Below are 12,356 nucleotides of genomic sequence, written 5' to 3' on the forward strand. Positions count from 1 at the left end.
GTATATTGAAGTAACCGTGCAAGGTATCAAAGGTCACGAGACAGCATCTGGAAACATGGGTGTCAGGCAATCCCTTGTGCCTCCGTCCACCTCCTCTCAGCTTTCAACTCTGTGAGCCATGTTGACATCTGTGACCAGCGACAATCTGAGCGTGGCGATGCCAATCCTTCCATGCCACATGGTAGGTTCTGCAAAGTGACGGTTTTCAGTAGCAACATGCAGCGGCCAATGGAGGCGCTGTCATAGCTTTGGGACGTAACAAGAAGGAGAAACATAGCAGATGAGACACTAATACATGTGACTTAGGAAACAAAATGGGGCCGGTGCTTCAGAGCATATGAGCCAGGAAAACGTAACACACAGGAACATGTCAACTATGGTAGTTACAGTTTTATGCTTTTGGTGGTATGAAAGGATGGTTTACATATAATCTGAAAAGTGAAAGTGAATGTCCTACACTTTGCCATATCAGTCACCCTACTTCAGTCTTTTTGAGCTACATAATATCATTTTTGGATATTGAACTTTCTAGGTCTTTTTAGGCCAGCTTCATTTCCTCATACCACTAAAGTTGACAGTCACTGTTTATTTGCAAATGTAGCTTTCATGAATTCTCACTGTGTGCCCAAGCCATATCATGCATTACTTTCTGATCAAATTTCCATGTGTATTCACCTATTATCTTCAAGTGTGTAAGTTTATTTTAAGGCTTATTCTATGCTCTTCCATAGCAAGAAAGTTTGCTGGCCAGTCTCGTGCAAGTGACATATTGCTGTTGCTTCTTTTCATTCAACAGTCATTCTCTGCACTCAATGACCGGTTATACCCCCTGCTGGAAGGTGTCGAGCTCAACCGCATGGAATGGAAACGGCTGGCCGATGCACATGCTGCAGGCATTAATGGTGATCGTAGCGATAGTGACAATCCTGATGCCAGGAAAAAGACATAAGGAGCCACACTCAACTTGGGCAGCTGTGTGTCATGTTCAGTAACCTGCCTTGTGTTGCTACTCCACATGTCCTCATGGTCAGCAGGTCAGGACAGCTTCACAAGCTCACATGTTCTGCCAATGGGACCTCCAGGCCTTTCACCTACAGCTTGGCTGCAGCATTGGTTCAACTTGGCTGGCTAAGACCATGCATTGTTACTGTGCCAATCCACAACACTCCTGACATGCCAAAAACAGGCAGCCAGGGCAGACCTGCCCTTCACACACACATTTAACAATATATACATATATGAGATAAGACAATTAAGGCCTATCAATAAATACCAAGTCCATACTTTAGTGCAGTGCCATCGTGTGATGAAATGACACTGTTAAACACCATAAAAATGAGGATGCTGTCCTCTTTTCAAGTCCTCATGTGCTGGTGTTCACCATCTGTAGTGCGGCTTGCAGTTGGAAAAAAAATAAATAAAAAAACACTGCATCACTGCCCACAGTCACTGGACCTAGTAACGCAGAGCAATGGTACATATGTTTGTTGAGACATCTCATATGTTGTGACTGCAGTGTCGCATATACTGTGCAATCACTTAGTGGAGGTGCATTTATAACCATGTACTTGTGATAAGGAACTTGCAAGTGCACTTTCGCTACCATCTTGTCAGAAATTTGAGCTCCATTTTTCCTAGCCAGCAGTATTTTGTATTACATGTCTGACAACTGCTTATCTGTGCAGTGATATCGAATCTATGTCCCAGAGTGGCTTGGTCCGTGATATGAAAGCGAGCTCACAATCTTTGTTTTCATAACATTTTTAAAAGTGGCACTGCAGAAGGAGCCTGTTTTAAAGCACAATCACCTTACGCTGACAAGGAGCAGTAATAGCAAGGCCTGTGGCAAATATGCTCACAATGGACACAGGTTTACAATTCTACATCACTGTCAAACAAAGCTAGCAGCAAAACACCACTACATACGTCTATGACCAATGTTTGAAGCAAGTGTTCAAGGTGTAATGCTTGGTCTGCTCATTAGTATCAGGTCACTTGTTAAACTGCAGCAGTGCGTACAGGTCTACATAAGCTTAATTAGATTGTATAGTGGCGATTGTTTTTCACTGCTCCTCAACTGGGAAATCTAAGCAAGTTAAAGAAAAGTCACGTCTATGCTTTTCATGAGCAGTAGCATCTTTGTATTAGTTGTATTTTGGTTCAGCTGGTGAGCTTAGAGTTCGTGGAAGAGTCAGACTGAAGTTGCACCCACGGAGAAGGTGAAGAGTGGAAGAATTTAGCACATAAATTGCAATATTATCTGTAAGACGAGGTTATTGAAGCCATGTTTTCGAAATGTTCTGGTGGAGCTTGCCAATTCTGCCAGAGATGTAACTGGTACTGAAGAGATGAACTGCACTTTTTAACTAGCACAGCCTCTGAAAAACCACTTATGTATGCTTAAATGGCCAACTGCCAGCTTAAAACAGGCAACCAGTTGCTTTAGAATGACAGAGAAACTGCTGTGAAAATCAGGTACAGTCTGTTTCACACTTAGGGGAAAACTCGGAGCGCCTTGTTTCCCCTAAGTGTGAAACAGACTGTACATTGATGTTGTTGAGAGACTAGGTAGTTATTTTTGCAAGATCACTTATAGTGAGCACAGAGGTCAATACAGATTGGTATAATTTTACATAAACATTAGACAGCCCAAGTGGTGGAACTGAAAGGCATGAATTTTTCAAAATATATGCTCTAGATTGTTTCACATAAAGCTTGCTATAAAGCTGTTGTTCTTGGAATTGTGCTGTTGGATTGCAGTTGTGATGGGTTTATTTTTGCATACTTTACAAAGTTTTTCCACATTTTATTCATTGCTTGTATTAGTATTGTAGGCTGTGAAAAAAGGTTAAAGGCAGCTGGATCCTATTGGAACAGATTTTACCAGAATCATCTTTTGTGTTTCACACTGCATGTTGCAAATCATCATAAGAAAGTGCACCATGTTCGTAATCTCTCAATTTTCCGTGTTCTGCCAGAGAAGGTGCAGGAGGACTGATGTGTGCGCATTTTTCTCAGATTCAACCTAGAAATGAAAGTTGACCTAAAGTAGCATTTTGGAATGCTTTATTTCATTTTCTATTCTTCATTTATTATCCGTTGCACTGAGAGATTGATCCCAGTGAAAATGGTGACATGACAGCATCCAAGCCAATTATGTAGAGCAACAGAATGAAAAAAATGGAATGTATTGCTACAAAATACATCTCCTAGTTCTGATTTGCAGGCATAATAATTCCACTTTCTCGTGTTTTTTTTTTTTTTTTCTATAGCTTGCAGATTAATGCACCCTGTGAAGCTGCCAAATTGTCCTTCACCATGTCAAACCTCTAAGCAACCCCACCTCTCCTTATCTTTTCATTTCTGGATAGATGTAACACCGAAAGAGTTAATTTTTCTTTTACCCCTTGAAGTTGCTTTTATATCTCTGAAATTTAGCATTTGCTTCCACCTTAACTATGCATGTCATGTACTGCATAGCACAAAAAAAAGGTTCCTTTTTCTATTTAGTCTTAAACATTACTAAGGTGCCTTTGGCACCATCTTTAAGTCAGACTATGTGTCAGCACGTATTGTGCTATATAAGTAGCATAAGTTTTATTTGGTGTCAACCTTTGTTCTCTGTGTATTTTTAGTGGTGCATGCAAGGTTTGTACACGACACTTTAGACAGTGGTCCTTGAACTCTTTGGGCAGGCACAAGAAACATTTTGGTACTTGTTTGAGGCCAGACTTGAAAACTGGTGTTTCTATCCATTAGTCTGCCCATTACTTGTTACCTATGAACTGACTTTATTATGGCACTTATATTATACAAGTATATGTATAATGTTTAGATGTCCTAATGTCTTCTCTTTGTATTTCTAGTATGATGCATTCTTATTTATTTCCTTTGCAGCAAGCTGCTTCTCTTGCTCTCTCTATGTTCAAAGACATGCTGCTTTGTGCTTGTGACTTTGTATGTACGTACACTGTAAAGTTGCTATGTTTATGCCTCATCTGTACATAGTCTTGTCATGTCTCACTGATCGATTGGCACTTCTCTACCTCATGTACGGAGCATTTTTACACCCTGAGAGCCCTCCTGAATCATCAGTGGCAAGACATTTGTGACTGGCTTATCGAAATGTGGCAATGATTGTTGTTAAATCAATATATAGCAAAGAATAAGAAGGCAGTGCTGGTAATCTTTGAACATTCTAATGCAGCTTATTATGAAACACTGAATGAAATCCTGAAGTACCCCATGCACTTGCTATGTCTGAGGGATTTGTCATAAGAAAATCAGAATGAGTTACTACAGGCTCCCCATAGGATCTCACTGAATGTTTATCATAGGCTCACAGTTTTGAGAGTCAGCAAATATTTCATTATTTATATCAGCTGACAATGTCAGGTTTGACGATAGTATGACAGGTAATAGTACTGAAATGCTTGTAAAGCAGTTGGAATAACTTTGGCAAAAGCATGACTGACAAATTTCAAGGCAGCCAACTTGTGTAAAGAAACTGCTCGACTTAGAGTTATTGATCTTTCGAGGTACATTTTAATGTTGCTATAATCTACTGAGTGCATGTTACTCTTATACCTAAAACTGTGTATGACAGCAAATTTAATGTACACTGACTTATCATTGACTACTTCACTCCTTACGAACCTGCCACATGACTAACTGTCACTTTCTTAGTTCAACTGCATTGAATTTCTTTTTGTGTGTCTGTATGTTTTGCCACAGGAACCCTGGCATACTGCCACTGCAAAGATGGATTGCACTGGTGTTGTTTCCTTTGTTCCTCATGTAATGTGTTGGTGTTAACTGCCCCCAGGCACCCTTAATGAGCTGCTACTACTGCTGAATGTATAGGGGCGGTAAAAATGCCTGATTTGGAGACAAAAGCAAGAACAAATGAGCACAATGGCATCCTGAGGGACAAAAATGTCAGCAGACAGTAATGTCAACGGGCATCTTGAGGGGGAAAAAAATGGATTGATTTGAAAATTCACTTTTATTGCAGTAGGGTCTGATCCCAAAAAGCATACTGTCCTCGATGAATGGTACATGGGTACAAAGTTTTGTAAAGTGACAAAGAGCTATTTGCAGCCAAGGTCACGCTTGAACCAACCTCTACTTCCATTTTATTTTTTATTGCATTAGAGATGCAAGCAGTGAAAAACATAGAGAATTGTAGAGAAAGGCATAGAGAAAAACATAAGAGCACAGGAATAAGCTCAATGTAGCAGAAACCAATGAACACAACTGGCTTCCCACAAAGGTCAAAAACATATAGTACAGAAAGTAGCAAACTTTGCATTTCCTTATAGGAAATCTGATATATTAAAGTTGTTCACAAGATCACCAATTTCATTACCATACAGTAAAAACATAAGTTTCAGACAGTCCTTTCATGTCACGTCCTGTTCCTAGGTATGTTTTTGTCATGTAATATGTAATTGTTATAACTTGTAAATTAAGAAGGGGAGTGTGTACATACCAATGTACTTGCATGTGTGCAGGTTTCTTTCTCATAAGTAAGCATTGGTGAATGCTTACTCATTGTTATTTCCTTTCCGCAAATGTTTTCAATGACAAATTTTTCTAAATTTTATGCTGGACAGTTTTTTCATTGTTAAGCTTTTTTTGCTCAGTTTTTGCTAACCAGGTCTCTGTAGTCCATATTGTCATGCAAATATTGCCTGAATGACTTTCAAATTCACAAAATATGTGGCATATGTCTGCCTAATGTGCATTCTAGTGCAATACCTAGCAATTAAAGCTGTGGCATTGCCGCATTGTGGAACAGAAATACAGTGTTCATTATGTTGAGTTAAAAATGAACTTCTGTAACTATGTATTTCCAACACATTCTGGGTTTGGCATCATTTGCCACAATATAGATTTGACACAAACAAAGATCAAGCTTTTGGTCAGTGCCTCTGCCTAAGGAAACTTCTGAAATTTTGGTGTGCTCCATGCAAGTTTCACTTCTAAGCATTTATTAAACCTACAGGTGCACTTATATTTAATCCTAAGCTGGCTGCCATTCAGAGGGATGTAAGCCTTCTGAATGTTCTCAATGGTCGGAAACCTGTAAGCACCATTTTTCCCTATAACACTTGCCTTTCGTAGCATCCGTGCTCTTTTTGGCTTTTCCACCATGGTACAATCATTTTGCCGTCTTCTTACAAAACAAAAAGTCTTTTTGATAAAAGCTGTAAGCTTTTGCAGTGCATAGGCAATGTCACAGCAATGTTAGCCTGACAATCTGTGCTGCTGGGGAAAATGCATTTTTTTAGTTGGCTCATTTCTAAATTGCACGTGTAGGGCATTTCTAGGCTTCCCAAGAAAATGTCGTACCAGACGCTGGAATTTTTTTTTTTTTTTCATGTCATTGTTCGAATTGTCTTCTCATTAATCACATCTTTTCTGTTTTTTTTTTTTTTTTTTTTTTTTTTTGCTCAGACTTATTGATGCATTTTTTACGTTGTGTCAAATGTACATATTATAAATACTTGACATCCACCTTTGAATAGGCTCATTCTGTCTTTAGTGCACTAACAACAGGAGCACTTTCTTGCCCTTGCTGCAAGGTCAGTTTGCACTTGGTTTTCATTTTTATGCTTGCACATCCTGTAGACCAATATGTTGTGTCTACCAGCTTGGCTATGCGTATGGGTGGCATGGTGCAGAGAGAGTTCGAAAACTGATAGTTATACATTTGCTACCAGCTGCAAAAGAGAAGTTTGTAAGCACAACAGGGGCTCTTAGACATGTCACATCTTGAGCCTATCTGTGCAAAACCCACATTGTACAGCACTTGCCCACAGCAATAGTAGCATTCTGGTGTGAACACCACACCATATGTATCTGCACGTTGCCGCAACACATAGCGTGAAATACTGAATATTCTTTTGACACTTGCCCCCTTCCCTTCCCGTGTCTTGTTGTATGCGTTATAAATTATCCATGTTCAGCAACATTTCTACTGTTACCAAACGTGTATTTATTGCCGTTTAATCTACAAATATACTGTTCTCTTTTCGTGTGTCCCAGTTGTATGTGCCTCGTGTCTTTTACATGTGAAAATTTTAAGAATATATATTGTATTGGTGGATAAGTTCATGCTTTCGTTTTTTGTCCATGCTGAAGGAAATTGCTTTATTAATTAACCATGGAGCCATTCAACTGTATCTTTCTACTCACTGTTTGTGATGTTCTTCTAATGTCTAAAAAGGCTTGGATCTCACTCCCCCAAAAAATTTGTTGGCTGTGCTTTACAAAAGATTATTCAGGAAATTCTGGAGCTGTTCATTCTGAAGTTATTGCCTTAGCGTTAATAAAAGAAAGAGAGACAGGACAGGTGGCAGCCCAAAGGAGTGATACCCTGGTGAATGGCTGGATGTGGAAGAATTAACCTCTCAGTGAAGGTCTGTGCAGCTAAAGCAGTCATGTTTTCACTGTGAGGGTGTGATTTGTCACATTTGAAAAATGACAGCGTGGCATAAATTCGGACATACCACTTGTGCAGTCGCTTCCTTCCCACGGCTGAGCTGCTTGCTCACAATACTGCACAGCTTTCATCAGATCCCTCTAGTTTTGACGCATTGAGGTTCCAGGATGCTCTCAACATTCCTCTACCAGGTTGGTCTCCAAAGGTCTGCACTCCTTCATATGTTGATGCAACACAAGAAGTTGAATGGACACTTTACTCTGGTAAACTTAATTAAATGTTCACCTAGTGTTATGGCAGGGTAAAGTTTGAAAGCAAAAAGCTATATAAGGTAGAAAAAGCTTCTAGTTAGAAAAGTAAGGGGAAAGAATTAAGTCAGATGATGGCTTGTTCTACTCCTTTAGATGTGTTTTGTCCCTAGACCCCAAAGTCAGGCAGTTCTGCTGGTCTGTCTACGGCCAGTAAAAAAATTTTGGCGCAGGCTCTGCCCTCGTGAGGAGTGGCCAGGCAAAAGGAAGGTTATATAGGCCTGCACGTTGCACCTTCCTCAAACTTTCAGGCAGATTTGCGTGATAGAACAAAAGAGATGACTCGCACTACCCTTTCTTCAAAATGGGTGCCAGTTTGCATGGTACAGCAAAAGATGAGTTTTGTTGCACCCTGTGTTTCAATGCATCGTATGGTAGAGTGGTGCCAGATGCCCACAGCAGAACAACCAAACAAGGCCAGCTACATTTTGGCTCGCTGGGGATACTTTCTTTGAAGCATCGCCCCGGCCTAGGAATTGCATAAGGCGCTGGCTGTGTGGCTAAGTCGCATCACCTTTGACACCCATATGGCCTGTGTCGCACCGTGATGCCAACAACTGTCACTCTTTCCTTGTGGACGCACAGCATGCTCACAGCTGGTCTACTGCGTTTGGCAAACTCTGAACAGCTTCTCCAAGAACAGGCCGATCTCAAATGGCTAGGGGGTACATATTAGCTCGACGTGGAAACAAATACTTAGTAGGAGGGAGAAAAAAAGAGTGCTCGCTCTGTTTCTTCTTACTCCCTCCTAATAAGTCTTTCACCCCCTAGACTTGAACCAACTCGCCCAGCAACATGTTCTACCCAAATGGCTAGTACACCCTTTTCGCTGGTTGCGAAGAAAGTGACTCATAGTGCATAAATGTTGGGGTAGGAATCATTTGAGAAACCCTCAAACCTCCTAGTGAACGCCAGATGAGACGTTTCATATCTTACCTTCCTTGTACCTGATAGAGAAATTGAGTTCTTGGAGAATGCAACTCCATCAAAAGCCTCCATTCTTTCAAGACATCTGTCAAAACTATATCAGTGGGAAATTATCTGTTTCAAACGTTAACATATTCATTACTTTTCTGAAGCACTGTAGGTTTCTTAATTCTATCAAGGACAGCTTTCGAAGAGCATAAAGGGTGGGGTGTTCTTCCCTGTCGTCTGCTAGCAGACTCGATATGACTCCCATCCCTCTATTACTAGTGTCTCACTGTATGATAAACTCTCTAGAATAATCAAGCGTCCAACACAGCAGTTATGAGATCAATACACCTTGCAAGTCCTAAAATGTATTTTCATTCACCTAATTGAGTTTACCTAATCTGACTCGCACTTTTAGGGCATGTCTATCAGTGGCCTCACAATGTGAGAAAATTTAGGTACTTAACATTGGTAATATTCCACAAATCCCACATCATTATATCCTTTTTACTTCGCAGCTGAGGGAAGTGAAAAACTTCTGTGAAAACACTCTTTTTCTGTATTCTGTCAACAAATTAGAGCTTCAGACCTCTGCAGAATGGTACATTGGTGATGCATATGAAGTGGTAAACATAGTTCATCCAAAATTTAAATTAACTTTAGTGTGCCTTGGATAGTTTACACAACCCTAAAGAAATTACCTTCACAATTCTTTAATGGAGCAATAATGAACAGGTTGTGGCCTTGTAATGGTGAAGGCTTAGTGGTGTTCTCAGTTTAAGGCAGCAGGAGAGAGACAGTTGGTACTTAAGGGGAAACCAGTTTCCAGAACTTCCTTAGCCAACTCATTATTATATATCATATATATATTCTGATAACACGCAATAACATATATATATATATATATATATATATATATTCTGATAACACGCAATTATAACTGACACAGCTTACACTGATGCACCATGAAAATGCTTTTTTCAAACTGAGAAATAGGGATGAAATTCACAGGATGTTTTGGTTCTTGGGAAGCAACAAATGTTGTGATGCAGGTTATGCACAGATCCAGCCTGTTAAGTAGTTTCAGGTATTGTTTGTGTCATCCTCAAGCATATCTGCATGAAGTCTTTTGAGCGTGTCCACTTTCCGAAAATCATACAGATGGCAACCGTGAAGCAGCAACTGTTGTGATGCAGATTACATAGAGATCTGCCTGTCAGGTAAGTTTCTGATATTGTTTGACCTTTCCTCACACATATCTACAATCATTCTTTTGAGCATGGCCATTTTTTAAAATGCATAGAGATATTAAAATTTAGCATAATTTTAAAGACAGTGATGCAAAACAACTTCTCCAACAAACCTCGCCATTTTTTAAAGAGTCCTAGGAAAATCAATAAGATGATATTTCTTTAATAATAATAATAATAATAATAATAATAATAATAATAATAATAATAATAATAAAGCATGGCATTAATGTGCTCTTCACTTCAGACAGAATTATTGAACTCAGTCTGCACTCCTGAAGCAAAAAAATTTTACAGGCATTTGAACACAATTAAGACACTAATTACTGCTTGGTATCTTTGTGTATTTTCCTAAAGCATTCAACTGCATCAACAATGAAACCCTACTAAAAATCTTGATTGATGGCTTTAGGGCTGAATTCTTGGCTGTAATTGTATCTGGAATTCCACCAACAACTAGTTATTACATGTGGCCAGATGTTCAACTTAAAAGCTATTAAAACTGTAGTTCCACAGAGAAGCATCCCGAGTCCCTAGGTCTTCAATGTTTAACAGCTTGGTTGACATTAACAGCACTAAACAATTTTTCCAATTATTCAGATTACACCACTTTGTTTTTCACTTCTACTGACCTTAAGAAACTGGTTGATCATTCAAATGATGCACTGGATGTACCGAAGTGCATTCAAATCATTACCTATTATATACAACCAAAACTAATTGGCTGCAGCTGCAAGCTGAACCAAACCAGAGTCGTAATTAGTGGCGGCATGATTGAAATACGGTTGTGACTTCCATAAATGTTTAGTGGTTGTTGTCAAGAGCATAGCTAGGGCTTGAAATTAACATATTGACATGGCTATATACTATACAACAATGTTTCAAGGTACTTTACTGCCCCAGGCAAATTCAAATTATCGTGGCCCTCTCCACTCTGGCACCAATTAAATTTAAGAATATTGAAAAACTGAAACGTGACTTAGTGAGGCATTAGGAAATGTGGATATCCACCTGCAGAAAATAACATCAAATAAACATACCTTGCTTACTAAGGATCTCCACCTCTTGTGCTATGATCTTGCACAATAATTGTGTATAAGCTTCTCTTGCTTAAAATAGTTTAGCAGACAGGGAAAAAATGGCAGTCGTGACAGCAGGTGTATGCATAGTCTACACAAAAAGCCGCTGCTTTCTTACTTTATTTTTTGTTCTCTACTACTATGCACGAGTACTTAAGCACCTGAGTAGTACTGCTGCAAGCATCCTACTGCAAAAACAAAATTGCAGTTTCACTTATAATGCAAAACAGCGATGCAATAACCTGGTGAAATTTAATGTGCAGTAAGCCTGCTTCATGCAGTGTTTGTTGGATTGAACACTCGCCGATGCTAGTGAGTAATCTCCTTTCGAAGTGAAATAAGTGCGAGTCATACTTGTTTGTGGAAGTCCTGCTTCCTAGTGTTGAAGTTAAGACTCGGCTTTTCTTCCTCCTCTTTCATATCCGAACTTAGCCACTGATCTCTACCAAAACAATCCTTTAGCTTCTTCCTGCTGAATTCTTTTGGCTTCTCTCAAATCTATATTTGGGCTACCCAGTTACTAGGCCTCATGCTGTCCTTGAGGAAAACGACATCAGCAGCCTCATCCAGTAAATATGAGAAGCCAAGCACCCGATCATTGTCATTACGTGCAAGAAGAAAACTTAACATAGGACTGCCTCCACAAGTGAGAAGGTGATGTGCCAGAACCCAAAGGCATGGATGCCAGCTCTATATACAGGACACAGATATTGCCAATCATGGCACCTGTTAGCTAGATTGCGCTTTCCAGGATCAGCATTTTCCACAGCTATTATAGCTTCAGCAGAGTGGCTGAAATATAGAATTGTGGACTGTGAATCTTTTGGTCGCAAGTTCAAATCCTCATGGCACAATGAGAATTTCCTTTATTTGCAATTCTCTTGCAAGAAATTTGGGAATTCCAGCAACAACAGCAGTAGACATCAAAACAACCAAGGGAGTAAACCCATAGCAGCTATTGCTGAAAAGAAGAAAATGGCACAAGCACAAGCTATGCTTCCCGATGTCCCGACGTAGCTGTTTGTTACAACAAAATTATATTTCGTGGAAAGGGGAAGGGGTTAAGGTAAGTGCTATGTGCGACAAAATTTTTATGGTCATGGTCTAGTTATAAGCGTTGCAAATAATTACTGAGCTGTCATTTTTTCACACTATTTTTCATGTGTCATAAGACGTTCCTAGTTGGTTTCAGCGATGTCCTTGGTGAACTAAACAAGACACATTGTTTATATTTGGTGAAAAAAAAAAGGGTGCAGTATGGGCACTATGTAAGTAAACTTCAAAGACAGGGGACTAATTATGATATTTGCAGTAAATTATGCAAGCAAGTGATCCGGAGCTTTCTGAGTGCGTCTTGCGA

At 39.6% G+C, this 12,356-nt stretch overlaps 1 protein-coding gene across 3 annotated transcripts in view; it reads left to right on the plus strand.

Moving 5' to 3' along the window:
- LOC119436890 (dual 3',5'-cyclic-AMP and -GMP phosphodiesterase 11-like) overlaps positions 1–7,097 on the plus strand; it is a 526,778-nt gene extending 519,681 nt beyond the window's left edge. For all 3 annotated transcript variants that reach the window (XM_037703920.2, XM_037703921.2, XM_049660074.1), the window contains one exon: positions 797–7,097. In XM_037703920.2, coding sequence (XP_037559848.1) covers positions 797–949 — 153 coding nt within the window. In that variant the 3' untranslated portion in view covers positions 950–7,097. The remainder of the gene's footprint in view (positions 1–796) is intronic.
- Positions 7,098–12,356: the final 5,259 nt, after the last annotated feature.

Source organism: Dermacentor silvarum, chromosome 1 (genome assembly GCF_013339745.2).
Source record: "Dermacentor silvarum isolate Dsil-2018 chromosome 1, BIME_Dsil_1.4, whole genome shotgun sequence".
Lineage (NCBI taxonomy): Eukaryota > Metazoa > Arthropoda > Arachnida > Ixodida > Ixodidae > Dermacentor > Dermacentor silvarum.